The sequence below is a fragment of the Schistocerca nitens genome, chromosome 1 (assembly GCF_023898315.1).
Source record: "Schistocerca nitens isolate TAMUIC-IGC-003100 chromosome 1, iqSchNite1.1, whole genome shotgun sequence".
Lineage (NCBI taxonomy): Eukaryota > Metazoa > Arthropoda > Insecta > Orthoptera > Acrididae > Schistocerca > Schistocerca nitens.
Genome location: NC_064614.1, coordinates 170,679,313 through 170,694,176, shown reverse-complemented (window position 1 = coordinate 170,694,176; position 14,864 = coordinate 170,679,313). Strand labels below are relative to the sequence as shown.

General features: G+C 44.3%; 1 protein-coding gene across 1 annotated transcript in view; it reads right to left on the bottom strand.

Moving 5' to 3' along the window:
* LOC126234858 (deoxynucleotidyltransferase terminal-interacting protein 1) overlaps positions 1-14,864 on the bottom strand; it is a 107,244-nt gene that overhangs the window by 56,002 nt on the left and 36,378 nt on the right. Inside the window, exon 4 of the mRNA XM_049943632.1 lies at positions 7,637-7,848. Coding sequence (XP_049799589.1) covers positions 7,637-7,848 — 212 coding nt within the window. The remainder of the gene's footprint in view (positions 1-7,636; positions 7,849-14,864) is intronic.

Below are 14,864 nucleotides of genomic sequence, written 5' to 3'. Positions count from 1 at the left end.
CATACATTCTGTACGCAGCAAGTGCATACAATAGCCGTTTCCACGAAGCCACTGAACATACCACTTATGAGATAGTTTTTGGCCGTCCTATGGAATCTCCCTTTGAGATCGATAAATTACCTCCAGGAATCGATCACACAGCTGTTAAGGGGCTAGCCTGCAGCCTTAAGGCCATTTGGAAGAAGGTGCATGGGAACAACCGAAAAAGCAACCAGGAAACAAATGGATGGAAGTAACAGAAATGCCATCCTGCCCCCCCCCCCCTCTCCCCCCTATAAACGTGGTGATTTGGTTTTGCCAAAAAGACATAGCACAAAGAAAGGAAGAGTGAAAAAACTCACCCCTCTGTATGACGGACCATATTCAACCACCCCCCCCCCCTCCCCGTCGAAGTGGAGGAAAAGGAAAATTACCTCACCCCTAGCTCACCCGAGATACGCTCTGAGATCTAAACACCCATATGCTCTTAGATCCAGGGACTAAACATCCAGGCACTTCTTCCTACTTAGGAGATTCCCAGTCACAGCAACAAAAAAAAGTTACAAAGCTGAATCAACCACCTTATTACTTTCAAATGAAGAGGTCACCCTAGACTCCCTCTCTGAAAGAGTTTATCAGAGCTTTACCTGCCCAGCCTGTTCTGCAATGCTGGCTTAGCCTAATTAATCCCTAGTCTTAACCAGTATTTCTATTATGTTATTTTTATTATGTTATTTATGTGTTATGACACGTCTAATAGTCAGACAACAGGTCTATTTTCAATATCAATACATTTAATTATAAACAAGAGTATCATATGGAGAAGTTATGGATCAGTATTAGGATATTGTATGAAGTAATGATTGCATTAAGTCTCTACCTTTTCATTCCAAAGACTTTCTCCCTGAAATGGCACCATGTTTCATCAAGTAATTTTCCTGTTTGAACACCCAGAGTGATAATTAATAACACACAGTACTAATGAGAAATTTGTTCCTAACGAAGATACATAACCTGTTGCTTTGACACCAAAAGAAATGTTAGATAACTCAAAGATTATTCCTGAACCGCGGCCGCGTGGCTTACACACAACAGTGACACTCTAAATTTCCCCCACCATCCCTCACGGATGCCTGTTCTTTTTTCAGGTTAACTCAGAAGGTAAATTAGCCACTCGGCGGTACTGCGAAGTTGTAAACACGTGCTCCACTGGTCAGAACCAGGTGGACCCGTCAACAAGGAGTCACATGTGCAGCAGCCATAATGTGAAGGGCGGAGTCACTTTAAACACCTGACATTGTAGCTACATCCCCGCCCCTCCCCAACCTGCGCCGTCCCACTAGGCGCACTGGCTGTCGCCACCTGATTCTTCCACCCCCCTCCCCTCTCTCCGGGCACCATCCGTGCGCCTGACTGCCGCTGTTAAGAGACCTTACACCTATTAGAATGTACTATCTTCACTATCAACCAATGTATAGCAATTTAATACAGAAAGGAACCATCCTCTTAAGTAATACCTATTTCAAATGTGATTTTTTCAATCCTTCCGTCTCACATCCGGGTAACTTCAACAACTTGGAAATCCACCCGTAAATTTGCTTGCACACCTAAACCCTTAACATGCCCACTGACCAGACTATAATTCCGAGGAGAGTTTGGAAGCAAGCGATCTCCAGCTGATGGAACGTGAAGCGGAAAAGCATCGCAATAACGAAGCACGTCGTTATGGGGTGTCTTCCCGTGCACCACCATTTAGTTTGGTGGCGCTCTGCATTTCCAAGCCTCCTCTGAGGTATAGTACCACCATACCACCTTCCGTCTAGTCTGACGCATCTTAAGTACCGACTACCTGCTCCCTTTCCAAATTCTTAAATGGTTTCACCATTATGTGCCCATCACAGCCTATTCACTTTTGCCACTGTGAAAACAAAAATCTTTATAAATGAGCTATAGTAATTTTACCTAATAAACCCATATAAAAATTGATTTGTTCAAGAAAGAAGTTAGAGTACTATTCACAACAGTCACTAATACCATTCTAATATTATTAACTAACGTGAACTACATTTTATAAATGGTTAATTCAAACGCCCCAAGGAGTCGCTAACTCAGGACACGTGTGGGGCGCTGCATGCGTCGCGCCGCTGCCCCGCTATATCAGCACTCACCTAACACCTGCCTCTGTTGTAGCACATCTGCCAGTCTCTCTCGCCAGTTTCATAACACTACCTGCTAACCATGTACCGAGTTTCATAAATTGTTTTACCACCCAGTTTTGGTGGCACCCTAAAAACTCTTACCATATGTGCATCTCCACCAATAAGAGAACCCCCAAACAGACAAATTTAAGTATTAATACCACAAATAAATATTACGTACCTATTCACTATACCCCGCACCCTGAATGTAAGATTTATGAAAATCGACTATCGAATTGTCCCCTTCATACTCTTGACAGCTTACAGGTATTAGGAGAGAGCACACAATTGAAGAGAACCAGGCTTTGAGTCCCAGCCACAGTTGACAGGAAAAAATAATTACAGCTAAGTCTGTCCCGTCAGTACAACATGATACACCACCAGAACGCTAAAACAAGTACATCCCGCCAGTAAACGGTGCCTAACCTCTTCTTCCCCACCCAGAGACATACCAAAAAGGCTCAGTATTCTGCGCATTTTGTATGATTAAAGGCGTTGAGCGACCTCCGACCCACTACGCATTGCCAGTTGCTAGCTGTTTAATAATTGTTACCCAATAACTTGTATTTTTCGCCCTTATGATTTTGTCTTACGTTTAAGCATTTCACAATAATTTTGCTGCGCAGCAAAGCCTTTGCTATACCCTATATGTTATATCATGCATGTATTTTTATAATTTACGCCATTTGTTTTGTACAGTATGAACTTGTATTTTATATTTATGACCCCAGTATGTACAGGCTCACCACAGCCCTGGATTCTAGATATGTTGCACTATAGCAACACTCCCATTACATAAGATCCCCCCCTCAGTCGTGATACATGATTTTGTGTGTTAGCGATTCCCGAATCCTATTATGTACCATGTTCATGCCCGGAGCCAGACTGGTATGTTTAGAAGGAAGTGAAGCATCCAAGTTACCTAAGATACTAAATAGAGAAAAGTCGAATGCGCCCCTGAAGTTTAGAAGAAGTGCACTACCCTCTCGCTGTAGAGCAGTAAGCAAAATAGATTTTGCGATAGGATTAAAACAAAATAAGTTTCAGCCAAGTAAGTGAAGAACTGTAGTTTGCACCCCATGTGCATTTTGCACATTTAAGAGTTCACCCACATGAACACAAGTTTCGTTATTGTTCACCCTACTTTCTACGAAGTAATTTAGTGATGAAGTGAAGATGTTACGAGTGAGCATGGAAATCGGTGCTGCTACCGTTTGGATACAGTGCTCCACTGTGTGTTTAGGAAGTGAGAGACACCCGTCTGTTTACTCAAACAAATACACCCATGACGTAATAAGATTGAGGCACCCACTGAAATGAGCACTAGATTGTTGATTAGCACCCATGATGTGACATCATCACCCAAGCACAATAATGCGTTTTCTTGTTGGAAATATAGTTAGCAAGAGACTTCCACCTTAATGAATAAAAGTTTTTATTGTACAATGTCGTAGTGGTATGCGCCCCCTTTCCTTTCGTAGCTCACCCTATTACTTTACTGATTTTGTGAATTTTGTAGTAATTAAACCCCACAAGACGAAATCGCCCTTATGGAGACAGAGCACACTTTCTCCCTCGCCCATGCATTGTACTGGGTTACTACCCTTGCTCTGAGTCGCTCATCTATTTGTTCCAGCCTCAACCATTACTTTGTAACTCCCTCCTCTTGGGCTGTGTGCCTTACACGGTGTGGTTACTGCCAGCAGAGTGCCCAGTTGATCGGGTCATTCTTTCAGTTTTCGCTTTCATAAATTGATCACTTACCTATCTCTTTCATCTATGCATCACTGACACATCACAATGAGGCTCGCCTTTGTTTGCACCCTGGTCAGTAGCCAATGCTACTCAGACATACTGCTTCCCCTAGAGGGAGGGGGAAGGAAAAAACCCTGTAACTAGTGGATGTATCACTGCTGAATCAATCTTATTCTGAAACCTGTTACCTGAACTTGTTCCCAATTATACCCAATTCCTTATTCTTTAACGTGAGTGCCCTTCCAGTTCGCCGTGAGTGGGCCGCTCGGCATACATGGCCAATATGTCGAGCTACCCCGGCACTGCGATCACGGACAGCTGTCCACGAATATATCCAGAAAAAACCCTGTGTTAACTGCAACATAATTTTCTCATTGGTCAAATCCCTTTTCCTCCTAAGCCACAACATCCATTACTAAAGCTTCCGATTCAGCAAATCACTTCCAAAACCACTAAATACTGCGAATTCTGCTATGCATCGATTGCAGGCATGGATTAATGCTTCCCCACATTTTTCCACTCATGCTGGTAAGGATGACGAGTAAGCCTTTTTTCAGCACGACCATACCCCTGTCCTTCCCCCACTACCCCGTTGCTACTAACTTATATCCCTGCAGTTCTTTGGAATCGTCAGTTTAGATTGCCCAGTGACATACTGCCCACGAGTCTGTTAACCATCGAATTTTCACCTGCCACTACAACCTCAGGTAATTATTTACTAGTCTTCATCCACTGTAATACTTCCCTTTCGTAACATAACTACCAGCTGGAGCTAACAAGATTAATTTGTGCTTATAGGTACTCAATCATGACCACCTGCACTCTGTACTATCACCCGTCACCACGACACCCACTATTAGCATTTTATACATTGTACCCCACTCAGTAACAGTCGCTATCATGTGTCACAAGTACCTTTGAGCAACCCAGCCCTACCGTGTGCTACTCAATGGTAGCAGTTTATTATTTAATAACTCTCACTGCAATATCACTACTCCAGTGAGGCACACTTGTCTTATGCCCATAACTTGCAACTCCCCCCTCTCCTGTAGCATTTACCAGAGCAACCAATGGAACTATCATCGCCTGACAACTGGCCATCTCAATCACTCACATTCCCAGCTGGTCCAATCTTTAACCGACCTGGTAAACAAAGAGTCAGGGCAGATTGCGCTAGACCATGCCACCGCACATATCATGGATTGGCACCACCACCACCAGTATCTCAGTCGTATAGTTATTCGCAGTTCTGTATGCACCCCTTTAGTAATTATCCTATTTGGTTTATCACTATGGGTGCCTTTAGAAAAGGACTTTTTGAGTGACTTTGGTCACCCCTTCCTGCTGAACAGCAACCTCCTGGGGAATATCACGCTTAAGTTTTGTAATGGGAGCAGGAATGTTTCTTGTTGCCCCATGCTGTAGTAGCCCAGTAGAAAATAGCCATGGTCTGAGTGCCATGTGGACAGAAAAGAAATAGTAAATAAATAAAATACCTCCAAAAAGAAAAGGCGTGGCTCTCCTTTAGATGTAAGCAACAAAGTGAATCACCGTGTGCGTTTGAAGTGATGCAAAAATATTAACCCCATTCCCCCTTGTGATCTGCACATCGCCCCTTCGGGAAACCCCCACTTATACGCTCTGGCAGAACTTGCAGTACGCCATAGCGCACCGCTGCCTGCTGTGGCCAGCAACCTTCGCCGCTATCGGTGCCAACAGCTGATCGCCGCACCTTACGCCGCCATTTGCAGCGCCTCACACCACCGCCACACCGTCTGCCATCATCCAAATTTTGTCATGCACGATCTCATTACCAAATTATTATCATTCTTTCAATGCAAATTTTAAAAAATTAAAAATGTATTGTCAAAATTATGTAAGGCCATTCTTCATAAGAGTCCTCACAGTAACTATCAATTACCCCCCCCCCCCCATGCTTCACTCCTGCGGAGGGGGAACGGTGTACAGTGAGGGCCGTTACCGAATGGATTTAATAGTATAAAAATTTGATTTTATTTTTCACTTGACGTTAGTCAGTGCCTTCTGCCTGGCAGCTAGTTGCAGCGTATCAGTCACGTTGTGCAAAACCGGACAGAACCACTTTGAAACTCACGTGTTGAACCATCAGCAGCTAAACTCCCATGTTGCTGACGAGGTAACGCTACCAAACTGTGCGTCTACAACTTGGCTGTCCAATAGGGAGGGTTGGAGGCAGTCACGTGGGGGTGGAACAGCGGCCAGCTGCCGGGAGCAGACACGCCGTCCGCCCTCTTCTGCTGGCAGCTTCTGACCAGACTAGACACTCTCCTCTCCTGCTCTCTTGGGCAGCAGCCCATTCAGTTTTGGCAGCTTTCTAGGCCTGCTTTTTTTTACTGCATTAAATCACCATGCCCTTATAAAATGTTTAACTTCCTCGCCTCAACACGTGCCCACTGCTTTCCCTTCCTGGCCAATCCTGACACTTTAACATCTATGATTTATCTACGCAGACTGAAGCAATGAATGAAAATTTGTATCAAGGCCAGGATTTGAACCCGTGTCTCCTGCTCATTAGGCAAATGCACTAACCACTACGCTACCCTGGCACAGTGGCTTTTCACAACTGCACGGACTACCCTCCACAATCCAAATTCCCATTCACATCTCAGCGCACTTGGCATTCCTACTCAACTCGAACAGCATTGCTGAGGTTCTGCAGCTGTATCGGAATAGCACCTCAGTATCGAACAAAACAGGGAATCTGCCTGAAACTCAGGCATAGGTGTTTTTAATGAAATGAAACTATACAGTTCCAGAGACCTTTTCACATCTCAAAAATCTGTGATTTATATATGCAGACTGAAGAGGCAAATTAAAACTGCAACAAGGCTGGGATTTGAACCTGCATCTCCTGCTGACTAGGCAAATGCACTAACCACTAAGCCACGCTAGCACAGAGGCTTTGCACAACTGCACGGACTGCTCTAGCAAGTCTCTCTCCTCAATGCAAGTTGTCTGAAACCATATAGTTCCATCTGATTAAAAGCATCTGTGCCCGAGTTTCAAGCAGAATACCCCTTTTTGTTCGATACTGAGCCGCTATTCGCATACAACTGGAGTGCCTCTGCAACGCTGTTCGAGCTTAGGGGGAAGATCAAGTGGCCTGAGGCATGAATGGGATTTTGGATTAAGGAGGGAGGTGTGCTGGAATAGTCTGTGCAGTTGTGAAAAGCCATTGTGCCAGGGTGGCATAGGGATTACTGTATTTGCCTAATAAGCAGGAGACACGGGTTCAAATCCTGGCCTTGGTACAAATTTTCATTCATGGCTTCAGTCTACATATATACATCTTAGGAGTTGACATCGCACTGGTAGGCAGTAAGACGACGGCATAAAGGTATCAAAATCAGTCTAACAGCATTAGGTGCGACTGAGACTGTGATACAATAAAATTTTTCAGACATTAGCAATTGTTGTTGCTTTCCCACTCTGGTTACTGAAAAGAATAAGGAGCAACAAATATGAATGTATAAAACTGCCAGTATGGACCCCTCTATCTGAGAAACAGGCCACACACATTATGAAAAAGACATCAACGTTTACCAGAACCCTCTGCAGTATATTACTTGCACTTTTTTTTATTTATTTTTCCATCTTTAGCACGCATCACAACTACGTATTGATGTCTCTGAAGTAAGTGGATTAGAAATTTAAGAATGACTTACCTAGCACCCATCACAAACAGTGTTTCTTTAAGTATTCGAGATGGGTCTAGTTTTGAGCCCTCAGAACGACTAGAATCACTTTTTGGTATTTTTATAGGTATAGACCGGTCACAGAGCCCACTTGGAAGCCTAGTCTTACTCCTCTTTCTACGGGCAGACTGACTCGTCTCTGAATCTGTATCAGATTCTTTTCTTCTTCTCAACAGTGGACTCTGCAAAACAAAAACAATGACAAATTTAAGATTTCAAACATCTCAAAAGATGGCGATCACAACAAGCCTTCTTATGACTAAGCAACATTGTTACTCTGACATTAAGGATATTGAATTTATACAGCCCTCTCATATTCGACCCCCCCCCCCCCCCCAAAAAAAAAAAAAAAATGCTACTACAACTCCAATGGTTCAAATGGCTCTAAGCACTATGGGACTTAACATCTGAGGTCATGAGTCCCCTAGACTTAGAACTACTTAAATCTAAGTAACCTAGGGACATCACACACATCCATGCCCAAGGTACCTGCGACTGTAGCAGCAGCGTGGTTCTGGACTGAAGCACCTAGAGCCACTTGGCCACGGTGGCCGCACTACTACTACTACTACTACTACTACTACTAATGCCACTAAAGCACTGTCTGCTGTTACTACCATCTTCATCAACGTCAAACTCTTAGGAACCAAAATAATGACAAAAGATTGTTTCAGATTTAGCAAGTTCAACATCAGAAGACATATCACTCATTCTATCATCATGTCAGGCTGCACATTGTACGTCAGATGTTGCACTGTTGCAAGTCAACTACCATAAGGCATCCTTAAACCAATTGCATACAGTCTTTTTTTGTGATTCACCAAAATCTTTTTCTGTTAAACCACAAAAGGTAACTACATAAACTAAAATGGATGGCACAAAAAGTTTGAATCTGAAGACATAAAGGTAACACAGCATGTAACAGGTACATGTGCAGTAAAAGTGCACTTGCAATGTCGGTAGCTTTTCCGTTGTGTGCTGCTGTTGGTAATAGTTTGTTCAATAAATGACGACAAGTGAACACAATAAATCATTATTCAGACCTAGAGCCAGAGATTCTCATTTCTGATTTCATTCACTTGGTAAATGAAGTTGGTTGATAATTTGTTTCACTCGCAACAATTGACACCGAGTTGACTGGTTGCAACTGAACTACCATTTTGGAAATAATATACTAAAACAAAAAACACAGTGATCCATTTATGATCAAGCTGAATCTAGAGTTCTTTTTACTATTGCTATTAGATCCACCCTAGCCACGGCCTGGGAATCCATCACATACGCACAAGTAACAATCAAATACACACATCAAAAAAATGTTTTGCATTACCTTGGTTCCGAGAGTTCCGGAACCTGTACAGAAAATGGGAATAGAGATCAACATAAACATCATTTCCACCCTTTTTTTATCGCTGATGAAAACCACACATTGCATGTTGTACCACATACAGCGAGATCTTCAGAGGTGGTGGTCCAGATTGCTGTACACACCGGTACCTCTAACACCCAGTAGCACATCCTCTTGTATCGATGCATGCCTGTATTCATCATGGCATACTATCCACAAGTTCATCAAGGCACTGTCGGTGCAGATTGTCCCACTCCTCAACAGTGATTTGGCGTAGATTCCTCAGAGTGGTTGGTGGGTCACATCGTCCATAAACAGCCCTTTTCATTCTATACCAGGCATGTTCGACAGGGTTCATATCTGGAGAACATGCTGGCCACTCTAGTTGAGCGATGTTGTTATCCTGAATGAAGTTATTCACAAGATGTGCACAATGGGTGCGCAAATTTTTGTTCATGAAGACGAATGCCTCGCCAATATGCTGCCGATATAGTTGCACTATTGGACTGAGGATGGTATTCACATATCGTACAGCCATTACAGCGCCTTCCATGACCACCAGTGGTGTATGTTGGCCCCACATAATGCCACCCCAAAACATCAGGGAACCTCCACCTTGCTGCACTTGCTGGACAGTGTGTCTGTCTGGTTGAAGGAATATGCAACACTCATCGGTGAAGAGAACGTGATGCCCATCCTGAATGGTCCATTCGGCATGTTGTTGGGCCCATCTGTACCATGCTGCATGGTGACGTGGTTGCAAAGATGAACCTCGCCATGGACTTTGGGAGTGAAGTTGCACATCATGCAGCCTATTGCACACAGTTTGAGTCGTAATACGACTTCTTGTGGCTCCATGAAAAAGATTATTCAACATGGTGGTGTTGCTGCCAGGGTTCCTCCGAGCTATAACCCGTAGGTAGCATTAATCCACTGGAGTAGTAACCCTCGGGCAGCCTGAGGGAGGCATGTCATCGACATGTATCTCCTCCATGTCCGAACAACATCGCTTCGGTTCACTCCAAGACGCCTGGACACTTCCCTTGTTGAGAGCCCTTCGTGGCACAAAGTAACAATGCAGACGCGATTGAACTGCGGTATTGACCATCTACGCATGGTTTAACTACAGACAACATGAGCCATGTACCTCCTTCCTTGTGGAAAGACTGGAACTGATCGGCTGTCGGACCCCCTCCATCTAATAGGCGCTGCTCATGCATGGTTGTTTACATCTTTGGGTGGGTTTAGTGACAACTCTGAACAGTGATACAATATCCACAGTCAACATCTATCTTCAGGAGTTCTGGGAACCGGCGTGATGCAAAACTTTTTTGATGTGTGTATTTGAGGCAACCAAGAAACTGAATATGACAAGTCAGGAATCAGTTGTCAGTAGCCAGTCAGAATGCTCGTCATAAATAAAGTTATGTTCGTATTTTGTTTCACAAGACAGAACTTAATCAAATAGTCAGGCTTTTTGGCAAAACTGGTAATAAAAGATACAAGTAGGTTATTGCAATGGAGTATGTGTCTCTCAGGTTATGCTACTCATCAAACTATTGCAGCAATCATATTTTCATGTTGAGATTCACTGGCTTTGCTAACTCTCCAACAAACTGTCACATTCCACCATATCCTATTTTTTCCATTCATATTCTTTGGATTCACCAACTTTAAACCAAGTGGCACATTTCAACTTAACCTAGAGCTCAAGCTACTCTACAGGTCGGTCAGTCAGTCAGCAAATCTAGTTTTCTTACACTCACATTTGTTGGTTTCACCAACTTGAAACCAGAGCACTTGTCCGCAAAAGGCAAAAATCCTGCGTTTGAGTCCCGGGGTGGCACGCAATTTTGATCTGCCAGGAAGTTTCATATCAGTTGGTTGGTTGGTTTAAAAGAGGGGGCAAGGGACCAAACTATGAGGTCATCGGTCCCTTGTTCCTAATAAAACAATGCTACAAGTGTGAGAATATAACAGACGAGACATGTAACAAAAAATGGAAAGAAAGGAAAATCCACAAGAACAAAGGAAAGGCGAAGAACACTAGAAGGAACAAAAGAAAACAAGAAAACAACAGAGAGATGCTAGAAACAGAAGAAGGTAAAACAAGAAAGCAGATTACAGTGGTTGGCCGACCATGAGAATAGAAAGGAAAAGCCAGTCACTCTGCAACAAATTAAAACCTCCGTCCTAAAAGCACTAGGGTGGAGGGCACAGAGGGACAAAGGATATGCATTAAAACTTAGACCAAATGATAAAACCCACCCTCACGAATAAAACTAAATCAGCCAATGAGACGTTGTTAAATGAAATGAGCGGCAACGAGTCCGGTAACACCAAGATTTCGTTGCTGGACAGTCAAAGTGGGACAGTGCACCAGAATATGGGCCACTGTCAATCGGGCGCCACACCCGACACTGAGGAGGGTCTTCACGGGGCAAGATGTAATCGTGGGTCGCCCAAGCGTGGCTAATACAGAGCCAGCAGAAGACAACTGATTCCCTGCGAGAGGCCTGCATGGAAGACATCCACACATTCCTAGTCTCCTTAACGACAAGCAGTTTGTTGTCCATACTGTTAAGCCACTCTGTCTCCCAAAGCTGAAAAACCCTGTGGCGTAAGTCAGAATGCAGGTCAGGTTCAGAGATGCCCATTTCCAGAAGCGATTTCCGCATAGCCTATTTCGCCAGCCTGTCGGCAACTTCACTGCCTGGGATGTTGACGTGTCCTGGGGTCCACACAAACACCACCGAACGACGGGACCGGTCCAGGGCATAAATGGGCTCCTGGATGGATGCCACCAAAGGATGGCGAGGATAACACTGGTTGATAGCTTGTAGGCTGCTCAAGGAGTCAGTACACAGAAGAAATGATTCCTCGGGGCATGAACGGATATGCTGAAGTGCACGAGATATGGCCAACATCTCTGCAGTGAATACACTGCAGGCATCGGGCAAGGAATTCTGTGGACAAAGGTGAAGCCAAGATTACCATCCATTACCATCAACCATCGAGCCATTGGTGTAAACCACTTCAGAGCCCTGGAACACTTCAAGAATCGAGAGGAAGTGACAGCGGAGAGCCGCAGGGTTAACAGAGTCCTTAGGGCCACGCGAAAGGCCCAGGCTAAGCTTTGGCCTACAGCTACACCACGGAGGTGAACATGAATAGACCTCAAAGAGGTGGCGAAGGGAAGGATTCCAGTTCAGACAGAAGCGATCAATCAGTGCTGCCGCCGACGTTTTGCCTGAGCAGTCTGTATCCATTGTGTCTGAGGGTCTGGTGAGAGCCAAGTCCTCAGCGGATGCCAGAATCTCTACTTCATTCTCAGACACAGAGCTTGTAGGTAGCAGTGGTGTGAGTGCCATTGCAATTTCCTTGGTCTTAGGGGTCTTCTTTTTGGATTTCTTTCATTGCTTCTTGGGTTTCCCTGGCTGGGAGGACTTCACTGGCTCAATCTCCTGGACTGAGGATGTGCGTGAAGCCCTATGACCAGCTGCTTTTGAGCTCTTCAGCCACTGGTGGGTGTCATCTTTCCCACTAGCAGAAACCTGGGAAGGGAGTGACTCATGGGACCCCTTCCTAGCGAGAGAGGCCGAAGAAGACTTATGCTTCTCCAGCTTACCTGATTATCCATCGGACCCCGGTGGACACGCCGGACAAAATGTACACCTCGCTGCTCTAAATTGGCACACAGTTCATCGTCGGACTGCAAAAGAAGGTCTCTGTGAAATATGATACCCTGGACCATATTTAAGCTCTTATGGGGCGTGATGGTTACAGGAACATCCCCCAGCTTGTCACAAGCGAGTAACTCCTGAGACTGGGCAGAGGATGCTGTTTTGATAAATACTGACCCAGATCTCATTTTGGACAAGCCCTCCACCTTCCTGAACTTGGCCTCTAAATGCTCAACAAAAAATTGAGGCTTTTTCATCATGAAAGATACCCCATCAGCTCTCGAACATACAAGGTAACGGGGCAAATAAGATCCGCTGCCACCCTCAGCCCGACATTCCTCCCATGGTGTGGCCAGGGAGGGGAACAATTTGGGGTCATACTTCTGTGCATTGAATTGAGTTCATGGTCGCTTAGAGGCTGCTGGTGTTTCAACACTAGCAAGAGATGATAGACTAAGCTTCATTGCGTGTCATCTGCCCTGATGCCACCCACTCTGACCAGGGGTCCTCCCCACAGGTACCACCCAGCCGCAGCAAAGGCCACCTGGCATGATGGCCTTTGCAAGGTGTCCCGATGCCCCAGGGGGACGGGCATCTACCCCTTGGCATATGTGGGGAGTTAACAGCACAGGCATCAGCTGAGCGATCCCAGTGTGGTTAGGGGGCTACAACCCACAGGGTACATGGTGGCCCCACCACAACGGACTGGCTACCGTGCTGGATATCAGATGCAGAGAAGTCCATGGTCATCTTCGACACAGAAATTGACACTGCATAGTGCTTGGTGGAAAATGCACCCAGGAAAGTGTCCTTGCCCAAGAGACGGAGAATGGGCAGGACTGCAATGCGACGATGAGTAAGTGGGCTAAAGATCTCATTGCACGATGGACACTATGCACCATGTAAGGCGCCCTTCCCAAATTGGCTCGCTCTTTGGGAAAATTTTGAAGAATGGAGGTCAAACCCTACAGGGGACCATCACATAAAGGCCTAAACATGTGAAACTCCCTTTAGTCACCTCGTACGACAGGCAGGAATACCTCGGGCCTATTCTAACCGCCGGACCTGCAGGGGGTCTACTGCAGAGTGAAAAAATACCTTCTGGAACTCAAAGCCAAGTTGTCAAATTTCATCCTAACCTAGGCCTTGAGCTACACTACAAGTCAGTCTGTTGGCACGTCTAGTTTTCTTCAATTCACATTCACTAGGTTGACCAACTTACAACCAAACTGTAACATACCAACATAATCTAGGCTTCAGGTTACAATATAGGTCAGTATGTCCATACATCTATGAACTGTCACTTTCCAACCTAATGCCACACTAGTGATAATCATGACTAAGCTGCGCTATTAAGTCCCAAAGTAATCACTAAATCAGAAAAGGTGACATACATTATCGTTAATATCAACAAATTGACATGAAAAGGTACTACTGTAATTGAAGTTGTACTTAAAAACAACAAAATTATTTTGGATTATAAATTCGAATTACTGCTTCCAAAAATTTAATAAGTAAGCTGTTCCCATTGAATTACCTCTTCCTGCTCATGTACTCAAAAAATAAGAATCATAAAAGTTCTTTTAATAAAAGAACTTCATTGTTTGAAAAGATGGAGCATGTCCCCTCTATATTATTTGTGTGTGCGCCTGTAATTGGATCTTCGAAGTGCATTTTGTTGTTCACAGACAAATAGATGTAGTCTTCATCTGATAAGCAATCATATGACAGGAAATAATCAGATATCACAATTGTTCCTCATACCACATATTTCTTAAGTATATTTAAAAGCACATATTTGATTCTTTGCGGAACAACTTCTAAGAAATATTGCTTTCTCTTTCATCCCCGCCAAACACTCTTCTGCTGATACCACATTTACCCCTCATCCCCCAAATAAGTCACCATTAGTTATACAAGACATAACACACTTCACAACAAAAACTGTGCCAGTTGAAGAATGTGCTTCAACAAATTTAACTCTTCAGAAATGAAGGAGCTACCACACTTTTTCAGTCACAGCTACATTATTTTTAAAACATATTCAGCCTGCTTATGACAACCCAATTCATCTGTTGTAAGCTGTAGTGGCAACCATAGAACCATTTTCTGCAACAACATGAAACACCATCACTTTGGACTTTTCTCAGAACTAACTCCATAGGCA